We start from the raw sequence: 14,775 nt of genomic DNA, 5'->3' as shown, positions 1-14,775 counted from the left end.
AGCACGTAAGTTATTTGAGAAGCCCACGATTTTTTTCGTGTTTGGGTTATCTTAGCCTTATAAACATTGAGACGACTTTTTTAATGTAAGTGCACTTTCACATGGGCAGGCACCGGACACAGGCATAAATGCCTTTATTTCCAACAACCTCCCACCTAAAGGCAATGTGCCTTTAAGATAGAAGAAAGAATCAGCTATCTATGTAAAGGAGCTAATTTCATAAATGTAGTCAGTCATCCAATGCCCATCATCTAGCGGCAATATACGAATCTCTCTGCTGGCAAACTCTTCGTCGATAGATCTGCAGGATTGTCATTTGTATGTACTTTGACCAACTCAATGGCTTTGTCATCAAGTACATTCCGGATTAAATGGTACTTCACTTCTATGTGCTTTGTCTTGGCATGAAAGATTGGATTCCGGGCAAGTATGATAGCGCTCTAGTTGTCGCAATGTAGCACAAGAACCTCTTCACCAAAGCCAAGTTCTCCCACCAAATGGCTTTAGTGGCAGACACATATTCAGCCTCAGTGGTGAACTCTTAACACAACACACTTTTGCAATCAAAATCCAAGAAACTGCAACTCCTGTTGTGAAAGTAAACATATATCCAGAAGTAGACTTTCTACAATCTGGATTTCAAGCAAAATCTACATCTGTAAAACCTGCCACAGATGTCTTGTGCTTCCCAAAACATATGCACAAATCCTTTGTGCCATTCAAGTATCTGAGAATACATTTCACCGCTTCCCAATGTTTCTCGTCGGGATTAGTCATGTATCTACTCGCCACTCCCATTGCAAATGCAATGTCTGGACATGTGGCAACATGGCATATACCTAGATGAATCCAGGATAAGCCTGGATTCACCCTTAAAAGGGAAGTGCAATGTATAGACCCTATGGTAGTCACCACAAGACAACATAACCATCAACTCCATCATGCATAGTATTGACTAAATACCACAACATCTCCACTAACGTCGTCAATGCCCAATAGTGGGTGTAGAACATATGCTCCCAAACACAACACACACCACGCGCGCACACACATGAGCATATATCAACACATAGATCAACGTATTGAGTTTCTGTCATGACTTCGGAGATCAAGGGCAGACTTAGTCATAATGAAGCCATTAAATCGGAAAAATTAGCACAAAAATGAAGTACTTGACAAGGCATACGAACCACAAAAGATAGAAAGAATTAGCACAATATCAAATGGTCGCAACTTGGAGAAAACTTCACAATGTGAACTCTGCATGTCCGCTATACGACTAAAAAATATACCTAGATGAATCCAGGATAACCCGCGATTCACTTTAAAGAAAAGTGCAAGGTATAGACCCATGGTAGTTACCCACAAGACAATATAATCATCAGCTCCATCATGCATAGTATAGACTAAATGATCATTGCTCACTCTAGAGTCTAGAGTCTACCTAGCCCTTTGTACTTTTTGTTATTCTTGAGGCTTGTCCTTTTTGAGCCCTTAAGGCATGCACTTTTCATTTTGTATCCATCGATGTTTTATTAGCACATTTGCGCCTATATGACTCATGCTCTTTGGTCTATTTAGTGTAAAATTTGTGGTCAAAGTGATGCTTTGTGTGTGGCATGTGTGTAGGTTAAAAAATACCAAAAAAACTCTTCTTTTTTTTTGTCGTTCTGACCCCATCCCTGTTTCCTCACTTTTGTCGTCCCGTCCCCGACCTCGACCCCGACCCATGTAACTATGCTCTTCGTATCTACAAAAGAATCAAGTAACAAGGTAATACCAAGACAAAGAATACGTCACAATCGTGACATTTCCTTCCATTTTAAATAAAACCCAGGGTAGTAGAAGAAACTCCGGGAGAAGCAAAATAAATTTAAGTTACCTCATGCTCGTTTGGGTGTGTATACCACCTTTCTTCTGCTTCTATACAACGCCGGGAGAGGGGGGAGAGGGTAGCGGCGAGGGTGAGAGGCTCACAACCTTCGGATCCTGGGAGAAAAATTTGCTTTGATACCACTGTAAGGAATCTAGTTACTAATCCTTATTTAAGTACTTACTCATGATTAAGACTTAAGAAACTTGAACTCGACTCAGAGATAAGACTTAGAAGACTCTGTGTTTGATTCATGCATTGCTTGAAATGTGTTACAAGGGCGTTCTTATATAGAAATTGAAGAAACACGATGAAAAGACATGACCATAGGTCAAGAGACATAACTCTAAGCCAATAGTCATGTCCTTCTGCTGTAGAGTCGTAACCCTTTGGCGTAAAGGTGTAGCCATTCGCTGAAGAGGCATGGTTATTGGCCGAACAGGCGCGACTCTTGGGCAAAGGGACGCATCCTTTGGAGAATTAGGGGTCTCGGATCTGGTACGTCTTCGTATCTGCAAAAGAATCAAGCGAGAAGGTAATACCAAGACAAAGAATATGTCACAATCGTGACAAAGTGTGTGTAATACAGCCTCGTGGTTTTGTCAACAAAGGACAAGAAAAGAAAGCGTGCAAATCTAATAAAACATTATACCGTTTGTACCAATCTTTTCGTGCTTGGTGTGAGAAGATGGATAATCATCTAACTACATGTGGCTTTTGAAATAGTCCAACTTAGAGCACTTTGTCTATAAAACGTGCGAGTCATCTATGACCTTATCATTGTTGTATATGTGGATTATTCATTCCTCGCACTTCCCAATGAGACACGTACTACTGAATTTAAGGCCGATTTGAATGTCACATTTGAGACATCAAATGTCATGTGCGCACTTCACTTGCGCTACGTGGACATGCTTCTGCTACAGTCTAGCATGAGTCATTAGCTTAAAACTGAGCCAAGCACTTTGTGAGCCTCTAGTAGGACGTGCATGTCTAGGCCGGTCATAGTTGCATACCCTCTCTTGCACAGGACAACATTTCATCATGCAGGCATGTTACCGGTGAACCACCTCTTATAGGTCATTTATTGATAAGTGACTTTTCATTTACCCTCGTTGGAATGTAGGTAGGGCAAATGGCTAAAGGAACTATAAAAGGAAGTAAGGGGCGCCACAAGAGAGCAGATGAATGTAGAGACACAAGGAGGTAGACACCCGATCGGTAGCACCTCAAGAGCTCTAGCATTCTCTCCAAGATCAGCCCAACGTTTTCGACATTAGAAGATGAGCGTTTTCAGCCCATAAAACCAGCGTTTTCAAATCAGCTCTGATACCAATGTCAAGTGCAACGGAAGTGTTTAAGGATTTAGCTCGGATCTAGTACTCCGCACAAACAAGGGACACTTTTCTCTCTTGTCGCTCTTTCTTTCAATTCAGTCCAGTTCTTTCAAGTGAAGTAAAGTGTCCCTTGTGTTTGTGCGGAGTACTAGATCCGAGCCTTAAACACTTCCGTTGCACCTGACATCAAATTTGGGGCTTTTGCATCATTACTTGGGCATTCAATTTAAGCCGTGTGATGATGGTATTGCATTATGCAAACAAAGTATCAACAAACTTTGCTAAGCAAATTTGGACTTCATGATTGCGAGCCAATTGCCACTACTATGAAGATAGGTTTGAAGTTAAGCCTGCATGATGTTGGAGATCCTACAGATGTTACCCTCTACCACACAATTGTTGATTGCCTCATTTATGTATGCGTTACAAGGCTAGATATTTAGTTTGCAGTCTCATAGGTAAGCAGAGGCATTAGCACGCATTTAAGGGGATCTTTCGCTGGTTGAGAGGCACTATACATCTTAGGTTGTTTTATTTATCCCAAGAGGGGGTCATTGCCGCCAACTTTACATGCTTTTTCTTGCTCGGATTGGGTTGGTTGCTATGACACACAATTATACACGAGTGGTTTTTGTTTCATGCTCGGAAATTTATGCATATCTTGGTTGAGCAAGAAGCAACCTATTGTGGCCATGTCACAAATGGGTGACGTGGCATGGCCCTGGACACACTTGGACACGTGGCAGCAGTACGGACCCCCGCACCATGCGCTGACAGGCTGTACAGAGTGTGTACGGATCTCTCGATTTTTGCAGCCCAAAACGCGGAAGTGCTGACGTGGCCTACCGTACGGAAATCTGTTTTTGCGCTGATTTGTTGACGTGGCAAAGCGTACGGATTTGCTGCTTTTACGCTAGCTGATTTTAGCAAGGCTTTAGGATAAACTGCTTTATTTTTAAAAAACTTAAGAGCTTTTGATTTTGAGGCTCTGCTTTTAGGCATCCCTTGTAACCAATAAATAAGTGGTTAGGCCCTCACTTCTCAGAGCATCACGACGCAGAGTCTGAGAGTGAGCACCTACCCACTCTCGTAGTTTGAACACAGATTAATACAAAAAGAAATACCGAAAGGGGCGCCAATCTTTGGGGCCAATATCTCTAGGCACGGAACTACGCCGGGCCGTGTTGACTCAAGTGTCAATTGTGAACTGTTTTGAAGTGAATCTCTGCTATGTCGCAGTAGAAGCTTGACTTGGAGTGTCCAAGTTTGTTACAGTGGTATCAAAGCACGGCCGATTTCTCTTCTACCAAGAAATCAGATCCTTTTCTCGCGACACTTATGGATTCCAACAAAGAACAATCGACTTCCTCTGCATCTAGGGATGTGGGAAGAGATCACGAAGAAGATTCTCACGCAGAGTATGGCCCACCTTGGCCTACTCACACAGAGATTGAAGAGATGGAACGTCGACAATTGGTTGACGACGCGACAAAGATGATGATCAACATTGCGAAGGATCCGAAATTTGCAAAATTTTTGACTCGGACATCTTTCGACGAGGTGCACACCCAATGGCAGAAGGCCACAAAGCCACCCCTCAAACCGGCACTCAAGAAACCTCCTACTTCGAGGATGTTTACAGAGCAAGAATTGGAAGAGGTGGTTGATACACGGATTACTCAGCTTTTTGACGCGAACAACAAAGCCAAAAAGCACGACAAAAAGCAGAAGAAAGGAACTGACTTCCCGGGTTATTTGGGTCGTCAATTTACTTTTGCCTTGGCAAGAAAGCAAAAGAAGTGTGTGCGACTTGAAGGAGTATCTTCTTCTTCTTCTTCTTCTTCTTCTTCTTCTTCTTCTTCTTCTCCTTCCCTTCTTCTTCTTCTCCTCCTCCTCCTCCTCCTCCTTCTCCTTCTCCTTCTCCTTCTTCTCCTGCTTCTTCTTCTTCTGCTTCTTCTTCTTCTTCTTTTGCTTCTTCTCCTTCTTCTCCTCCTTCTCCTTCTTCTCCTCCTCCTCCTCCTCCTGCTCCTGCTTCTACTTCTGCTTCTCCTCCTCCTCCTTCTCCTTCTCCTTCTCCTTCTCCTTTTGCTGAAAGATCTTCTAGCTCTTTTGACTCGAGCGAAGAAGACAGGAAAGGAAAAAAGCGAAGCAAAAAGCAAAGCTTCGGAAAGGGCAAGAAAAAGGCAAAGAAGCCTAAGTTTCGCCGAGTTTCTGACAGTTCTACAGAGGACTCATCCTCATATAGTTCGGACTCCGACATTCACAGATTTTACGCAAAGAGGAAGCATTTTTATAAAGCCAACCAATATGACTTCCTCGAAGATAAAAGCAAGAAAGTTCGAGACTTTAAAGAAGGTGGACAGTCAATTAAGTTTGACACTTTTTTTGGATTCCGAGATGCTTCAAGGGCTTTGGCCTTCATACAACAGTTTAATATAGCTTTCTCTGGAGGGCATTACTCAAAGCACTCCAAGATTCGGATGGCTACCTCTTTCTTCAAGGGAAATGCTCGAACATGGTGGTCCACCCTTCTATTGAACAAGGAAGCGCCAGTTATATGGTTGAAATTCAAAAGGCTTTTTATTTCTTCTTGGCCGACTCGAGAGTACGAACGAGATATACGAACTACTTGGAATCATCTCCGAATGACCAAGAGAGATTCTTTGGACACATATTGCGAGAGATTTTGGAGCTCTTTTCTACCAGCTTCTTCATTTAGGAAGATCTCGTTTAAAGAACACATTGAGCAGTTTTGTTGCGGACTTCCTACAGAGATCGGAGATCACTGCTTAGAACAAAAGTCAGATTCTATTCAAGAATTGATAAGTCATGCGAAACGGGGTTTTGCCATACATTCAAGCAATATAACTTACCCCACAGATGAGATCATGACTAAGAGAATCGAACGGACATCTAATAATGAAAGTAGAAAGAAGAAGAGCCCCCAAGAAAAGAAAGATAAGGATTCACGACCCCGGCTCACTCTTCAAGAGAGAGCCAACTACATCAAAGAGGGGACATGTTTTGGATGCAGGGAAACATGGGCACATCTCCCCGAAATGCCCTAAAAAGGCACAGCAAGGACAGAATGAAGAAAGGCCAGAGAGTTCAAAAGCAGCTCAGGAACGTGGACGAAAAGGCAAGATGAAAGCAAAACTGGTTCCAGATTGCATAAGTATTGACTGAAGCACGATTGATGGAAGTACAGAACTTTGTCGAGCTTGGGGCAAAGTGAGAGATCAAGAAGCCCTGATTTTCTTTGATGGAGGAGCCAAGACCAACTTCATTTCACCTAAATTGGCGGCGTAGCTCGAGACTACACCCAATCGGATGGGACCACAAGCAAAGGCAATTCTAGCAGCACCCGGCAGGGACGTGGGACGTGGCCATTACACCTGTCATTGGCAAAGGAGAATGTGCATCAATTATAGAGCTCTCAATAAAATCACCATCAATCCGATTCCAAGGATCGATGATATTCTTGACCAACTACACGGATCCTCTTGTTTCACGATCCTCTTGTTTCAGAAGGATCGATTTGAAGAGTGGATATCATCAGATCCGAATCGCGCCGGGAGATGTCTTCAAGACAGCTTTTCGGATGACCTTCGGTTTGTTTGAATTTTTGGTGATGCCTTTTGGCCTTACCAATGCTCCAGCGACCTTTAACCGAATGATGGACAAGATTTCAAAGAGTACAAATCTTTTGTTGGCACTTTCTTTGATGACATTATTGTCTTCTCCAAGGATGAGGCAGAACATAGAGAACATCTGCTGCAGGTCTTTCAGGCATTGCGAGATCACAAGTTGGTGATTAATGCAAAGAAGAGTAAATTTTTCCTACCAGAGATACACTTTTTGGGACACATCGTCACAGCAACAGGAGTGCAGATGGACCCGGCCAAGATTGAGACTATACGTGATTGGCCCGGTTTGAAGAATGTCCATGAAGTTAGAAGCTTCTTGGGCTTATGTTCTTACTACCGACGGTTCATTAGAAAGTTTGCAGAGGTTGCTTCCTCTTTGCATATGACACAGAAAGGAGTCCCTTTTTCGTGGGGACCCACAGAGGTGACTACCTTTCAGACATTGAAAGAGAAATTGACTATGGGACCAGTTTTGACTTTGCCGGATTTACAGAAGTCATTCGAAGAATATTGTGATGCTTGTGGTCGTAGTCTAGGTGCGGTCTTAATGCAAGAAGGCCATGTCATTGCCTATGAGAGCCAATTGTTTTCAAGGCCGGAATTGACAGCATGAGAAAGAGCTTTTGGAGGTTATCCATGCTCTTACTCAGTCGCAGCATTACCTACTCGGAGCCGATTTTACGGTCTTCACTGATCATCAGAGTTTACGCTACTTCTTGTCAAAGAAGCAGCTATCGGAAAAGCAGATGCGGTGGGCGAACATCTTGTCACAGTTTCACTTCCAGATTGTCCATGTGCAGGGACAAAAGAACTTGGAGGCAGATGCTTTGTCTCGGAAGCCGTTGGTCTTGGCTATTTCCGCGATACATCATAGAAGCTTCGACGATATGGTTGATCAATACACCATAGATCCAAATTTCGCAGATGTATTCAGTCGAATACAGAATGGGGAGATAGTAGCCGGATATTCCATTGGGGATGGCTACTTGATGAAGAAAACGATGTTGTGCGTTACACAGCCGTTGAGGGAAAAGGTTCTAACCGAATGCCATTGTCCACCATTTACGGGTCACCACGGCATTGATACCACCTTGAAAGGTGTGGAGAGATACTTCTTTTGGCAGAGACTCAAGGACGTAGACGATTTTGTACGCAGATGCTTGGTATGCCAGAAGGTCAAGTTTGACAGGCATAAAGCACAAGGATTGTTACAGCCTTTACCCATTCCCACCCGCCCCTGGGAAGTATTGCAATGGATTTCATTTTTGATCTCCCGAAGACACAGAGTGGGCACAATGATATATGGACTATTATTGACAAATTTAGCAAGCAAGCTTATTTCATTCCAGTGAAGAAAACAGTCAAGCCGGATCACTTAGCGAGAATGTTCATTGCCCATCTATTCAGATTAGATGGCATTCCTGAGACAATTGTCTCTGACAGAGATCCCCGATTCACAAGTTTGTTTTGGAAGGCTATTTGGGAGGTTGCAGTTCTCGTCATCTTTCCACCCGTAGACAAATGGGCAATCTGAGATTGCAAGTTCAGCCGTACTGGATTTATTGAAGTCTTACATCTCAGATTAAAAGAATCAATGGGAAAAGTATTTTCCCTTGGTGGAATTTGCCTATAATAACACGATTCACTCTTCGACGGGGAAGGCGACATTTGAGATTATTGAAGGTGTTCTGAAGGTTCCACCCTTCTTAAGCACGAACGATAACATTTTTGAAGCCGACCAATACACGAGGGACTTGGACACTGCTTTGCCAAGGTCCGGGAGGCTTTAGAGAAATCTCAAGAAAGACACAAAAAGATAGCAGATCGACACCGTCGCGATTTGAAATTAAAGGAAGACGATTGGGTGCTCTTACATTTTGAGAAGGCACGCCTGAGAAAGAAAAAGAGAAAGGAGCGGCTTCTTCCAAAGTTTAGCATGAGATACTATGGACCTTTCCAGATAAAAGAAAAGATAAATGATGTCTCCTTTAGACTGAAGCTGCCCGATACTTGGAGAAATCACAATGTTTTTCATGTGAGTCTCTTGAAGCCTTTTAAAGGCGATGTGCTCGATGACGGGGAGCCAGATGAGCAACCCGAAGTGGAGGAAAGCGAGGAGATACTCATTCCAGAACAGATATTGGCACATGAAGATGGAAAGATAAAAGGTAAAGCGATAAGGCGGTTCTTGGTTAAATTCAAGAACTATCCCGGCAATCCCGCATTGGATGGAAAGTGGATGGAGGAGGAGGACCTGTCAGATACTCCTCAGATTGTGAACCTTTACCTTGAAGCATTCAGTTTAGCATAGTCTACTTCGATAGAACCCCAATTTCAACATGGGCTATACACAAGAGGGGAGTCACTCCGCAACTTTGTGGACAGATTGCCTCGATACTTTGATTTGATATAGTCATTAATGTCCCTTTGGGTCTCAGGGATATTGTTGGAGCTGACAGTAATCTGTCGTATGACTTCATGAACTGGAATTCTCGAAAATGATATTGATTGATTTGTACTTGACTTGTTTGAGTGAGGAACTGAAAGACGAAATGACTGCAGCATTTCGGTCTCATAAATCTCTATAGACATGATTGCAATAAGGATTAGTTAATTGAACATCTGTGAGGTCCCAACTGGATCTAGATGCAGTTACTAAATACGTTGCCGATTAGTCATGGTCTGAGATTTGGAATGATTTTGAATGTGATTTGTCATGTGATGGCTTGTGATGTCAAGTGATGTCCTGTGATGTCTTGTGATGTGACTGTTGATTGGTACATGTGCTAGATGTGTTGTTCCTAGTGCGTCGGTACTAACAGTCAATGTCTGCTAAGACAGGTTATGGCCTCTGTCTGTCTTGCAGGCGCAATCGAGGGCGATTACAATGCTTTCAAGAGGGAGGTATGTCACAAATGGGTGACGTGGCATATCCCTGGACACACTTGGACATGTGGCAACAGTACGGACACCCGCACCATGCGCCGACAAGTTGTACGGACTCTGTACAGATCTCCGGATTTTGCGACGCAAAACGCGGAAGTGCTGACGTGGCCTGTCGTACGGACATCTGTTTTTGCGCTGATTTGTTGACGTGGCAAAGCGTACGAATTTGTTGCTTTTACGTTGGCTGATTTTAGCAAGGCTTTGAGATAAACTGCTTTATTTTTTAAAAGCTTAAGAGCTTTTGATTTTGGGGCTTTGCTTTTAGGCATCCCTTGTAACCAAAAAATAAGTGGTTAGGCCCTCACTTCTCATAGCAACTGGACACAGAGTCTGAGAGTGAGCACCTACCCACTCTCTTGTACTTTGAGCATAGATTAATATAAGAAGAAATACTGAAAAGGGCGCCAATCTTTGAGGCCAATATCTCTAGGCAGGGAACTACGCCGGGCAGTGTCGACTCAAGTGTGACTTGTGAACTGTTTTGAAGTGAATCTCTGTTGTGTCACGATAGAATCTTGACTTGGAGTGTCCAAGTTTATTACAGGCCACCTCTAGTTGTGAGGTTAAGTATAAGGCAGCTTTATAGCTCTAGTTAAGCGTGTCGCTCAGACCCCTTATGGATGATATGGGAGTTGGACAAGAGTCTCATGCCCTCATCTACACTAAAAATCAGAGCTCATTGGAAAATGCGAGCAACACGTCTTTCATGCAAGCACAAAGCACATCGAGGTACCTTATCACTATGTCGGGGAGAGACTCTCACTTGGAGAGATCCTATCACAAACTGATGATGTGGCATGACCACCCTGGCCATGACCTAATGAAGTGGTAGAACTATACGGATAGGCCCGTAAAAAGCGCAGACATGCTAACGTGGATTGCCGTACGGATTTTCGAAAAAAGCGATGTCATGCTGACATGGCAGGCTATACGGATTTCCACGATCTACACTGGTTGCTTTTCTGGCCCAGTGCTTTTCAGTTTGAAAGCTTTTCGTGTAAATTGCTTTTGTAACAAGGCCAATTGAACCCAAGGCCACTTCTCCTCTCAGTTAGCTGACGAGCTTCTAAGCAGAGAGGCTCGCAGGAGTTGTAACTTTGCCCAAGCATTAATATAAAAATAAATACCAAAAGGGGCGCCAGATTTCAAGGCCAATACCTCTAGGCACGAAATTAGGGTGTCGACTCAAGTGAATTGTGATTAAGTTTGTGAAGTATTTTTGAGTGATTCTCTCGTGTGTCGTTCCATATTTCCGACTTAGGGTGTCCAAGTCTGTAACAAATCTACTTGGCTTATGAGCCAACACAGAACAACCTCGCAAATCTATTCACAATGGCATTGCCTCGTAAGAAGTTCGAAGTTTACGCAAAGCTTTGGGCTTGCTTCCCTTTGTGGACTAAGCATGTCCATAGGGCATGGCACTTCCCTAAATGTGCCAGCTCTCATTCCCTGTATCACTCCCAAGGAAGACTTGTTACCCAATATATGACAGCGATGTGTGTGACCACACTTAGGGCCGTCAGGGCACTTTTTTCTCTTACTAAGAGCTTATTTTTTCCCATGCTTTGTACATATACCTATCACTCAAGGTTCAGTGTTCACATACCAAGTAATACATTCTCTATTGTGTACCTTGAGCTTCTTCTCCATTTCCAAGCTATATGCGCATTCCTACAACCCTAAGTCTAGAATCAACCTCTTTCTCTGCATATGAGAGAATGAGAGAGAGAGAGAGAGAGAGAGAAAAGCCGATAACCTCTAAAACACCCAACACAAAAAATCCACAAACATATAAATGGGCAAAACGCGAGGTGCAAACCCTAAATATGCCTACAATCCCTACCCTACAGGAGGGTGAAAGGGTGGCCAACCCACAACCAATGGCTTGAGTGCACGTGAGAAAAGTCGTAAGCTGGAGTGAAAGCATCTGGAAGATGAATGTAAAGCTCTAACAGATAGATCCTAAACTCTCTTTTCATGCATATCAATCCTTTCCGATCATCATGAAGGTAAAGGATGTTTCTATGCAATCATTTGCTCGCACAATGCATAATGTATTCCATGCTTCTTTGCTTAAATTGTTTTGAGGTGACCCTCCACACCACATTTGTCACAAACGCGAGCACATAACAATATAAAATATACCGGAAAAATTAGAATTTATCGCTTAATATTGAAGCCACAAGATATAGAGAAAAATAGAGCGAGCCAGAGAGATAGAGAGTGAGAAGATAGACACAGTACTAGACCAGAAGATGAGTTGCCCCCCCCTCGTAAAAGTATCTTTATTACTCGGGAGAAGTCTATACAAGCCCTTGGATCGAACCTCTACTACCACGTTCATTCTTAGAATCAAACTCAATAGTTCTTGGAAGCCTCAAGTTCCTATTCCTAGGGCAAAACCCTATTCCAAGGAACTTTCGTTGCTTATTCTGAACCCTATTCCAAGGAACTCCAAATCTTAATCTGAATTCTCGCCTCTGGATCTCACCTTCCAAACTCAAGGCATGGCATCCCTGCATCTCTTTTCCAACTCTATTCCCAGAGTTCTCTTCCTGCAAATTGACTCTACTTTCTTGGAAGCAAAGTCCTTTCTTGGGAATCTCAGCTTCTGGATCACAACTTGAGAGACAAGCACGAAAGAACAAGCTCATTGCTACAAAAGAAGCACAAGAATACACTAGCTCTAGAAATATATGCAAAAGAGGTAAGAATGAAAGAACAGCAACGGGATGAGAACAGTACAATGAACCCCCAACTCCCTTGGCTACCCTTCCATCACACCCTAACCCCAAAGACTTATGAGCAGACAAGAGAATTTTTGTCTGCCATAGCGAGTTCTTTGAGTATGTGGTTCCATTTAAGTAAGGTCTGTTAAAAGTGCAAATTGAATAAAACAGGACCAAATTCAAGGGATTCTACTACTAGACATTGAAAGAAACTTACAGACAACAAAGAGGAATCTACATGAATAATTAATCTTTTTCATGACTTTACCAGAATGAGATCTGCCACGTCCATTCCAAGGTTTTCATAAGCCCTTGCCACAGAAACCACAAGCCGTAAGTGACAACGAACCATTTTGTGTCTTGCAATCTCACCCTCTCTGACCATAGAAAGGAGCTCTGCCGTAGACATACTGACAGACTGTGCCCAAAGCTCGTACGATGGATCATAACCAAGTTTTTTCTTTAACCTGGACATCAAAACATCCCACCATTACCAAAACCACAATCTTCAACGACATGCAGGCAAATAACTGGTGAGAAGTTGGCAAGGCGGATCACCCATCTTCACAACACATGCGACACAAATGAGATATACAGTAAGAGCTAAGTAACTCTGAGATACAGTTTAGATCAACCTCTAACAAACTGTCAAGTGAAAGCTGAAAGGAACCAAAACTGGAATAAATTCAATGGACTATGCATAAAGCATGCTTACTCGCGCTTGGCCTTCTCAAGACTTTGGCAAACTCTCATCTGCTTTGTATAACCCCTCTCTTGATCCTTGGTTAGCATTACACACCCATTCGTTGATTTGAGGTATGTAGATACGAAACTTCGCACAGGATCATGTTTTACCTTGCCTCTCTTTTTATTGACTGGAACATTCAAAGCTTTGCAGTTATCAAAGCCACTGTTGCCACCCATTGCATGTGCTCTTGACCTGGCTGTTAACCGACGACGTCTTGCAGAAGCCTGGCCAGACCTCACCACAGAACTACCCAATTGCTGTGAGTGTGTGCACAAGTTTACGCTCTCCTCGCTATTTCTGGCAGAGACGTTCTCCAAACTAGCGGTTTCATCAACTTTGCATAGATTACTCTGAGCAGATTGCAAAGCCCACTGGCTTTCCAGAAGAGAGCGTTGCAGTGAAGAAAACACTTCTTCTGTCCACTGTGATTTTGTTGAAGAAACGGCATCGTCAGCATCATTGCAACGGTCTAGAACGGTGTTTGCAGCAGTGCAAACAATCACACTTCGCCTGCAATTCTTTCTCCTTCCAAAGGAGTACAAATTCTGCATCACAAAGGCACCTTCATAGTGTTCCAACAGGGGAGTCGCCATGTGAACGAAGTGCACACAGGCACAAGGCTTGCATCCACAGTGCAACGATTCTTCTTTGTCGACGCACTTGCCCAACAGAGGTTTTGCTGAGGAGCGCACGATACAAGTTCGAGGGCAAGACTGTCTTCTCGAGCGTGGCGGTGGTACAAGGCATGCTGCTGTTGCCTCCGGAGGAACCGAGAGCTGCAGCTGGGCATAGCTGCTGTCGGGAAACGAGGTCGTGCAAGTCCGCAGCGCCACCAGTGAGGAGCCAGCCATGGCGGCACCTCTCCTATCTACCCTGAGTCCGATTAGAAAATGCCACCTGGCTCTTCGACTAGGGCTGAACCCTGGGCTCGTTGGGACACGTAATTGAGGGCTCAGGGAAGTGCCTCTGCGTTGGCAAGATTCATTGGACAAACTGACGGAGGGTTGGCCAGTGGCCTCGTTACTGAATCCCACGGGGTCTTCGTCATGGCAAAATTCATTGGTGAATCCCACGGGGTCTTCGTCATGGGATCGACGGCAACCATCTGCATGCGAGAGATCCGATACAAAATCGGCCATCGATATTTTTTTAAAGCATGTTCGAGTTTTTTTTTCTTCCCAGTTTACTTTTGCATGTCAAAATTCACTTTATATATTAATGTTTAAGCTTTGTGTGCACCAAAAAGCCACGCGCACATGTGGTTAAGGCATTGGGCTCTCACAGGCCACACCCAAATTCGAATCTAGGGGAGCCCTGTCACACTACTTTTTTGTTGGCCGTTCAATCTCCTCAAGATCCGTGAACATTGCTTTCGGCCGTCAATCCCATGACGGGGTCTTCATTAAAGACCCAGTGGGCTTTAGTGCTGAGGGAGGGTTGGGCCCACCAGAACTTGAGCGGCATCAACACCTTGGACATAGTCCTAGGCGAAGCT

At 43.7% G+C, this 14,775-nt stretch overlaps 1 protein-coding gene across 1 annotated transcript in view; it reads right to left on the bottom strand.

Moving 5' to 3' along the window:
- The window catches only part of LOC147449485 (uncharacterized), a 28,965-nt gene extending 14,738 nt beyond the window's left edge, over positions 1 to 14,227 (bottom strand). The window contains exons 1-2 of the mRNA XM_086521930.1: positions 13,248 to 14,227; positions 12,801 to 12,999 (exon numbers count right to left, since the gene is read on the bottom strand). Coding sequence (XP_086378056.1) covers positions 12,801 to 12,999; positions 13,248 to 14,131 — 1,083 coding nt within the window. The 5' untranslated portion in view covers positions 14,132 to 14,227. The remainder of the gene's footprint in view (positions 1 to 12,800; positions 13,000 to 13,247) is intronic.
- Between the last annotated feature and the right edge of the window lie 548 nt (positions 14,228 to 14,775).

Source organism: Adiantum capillus-veneris, chromosome 10 (assembly GCF_014529385.1).
Source record: "Adiantum capillus-veneris isolate H3 chromosome 10, ASM1452938v2, whole genome shotgun sequence".
Classification (NCBI taxonomy): Eukaryota; Viridiplantae; Streptophyta; class Polypodiopsida; order Polypodiales; family Pteridaceae; genus Adiantum; species Adiantum capillus-veneris.
Note: the sequence above shows the minus strand (reverse complement) of the source record. Positions and strands in the feature narration are given on the sequence as shown.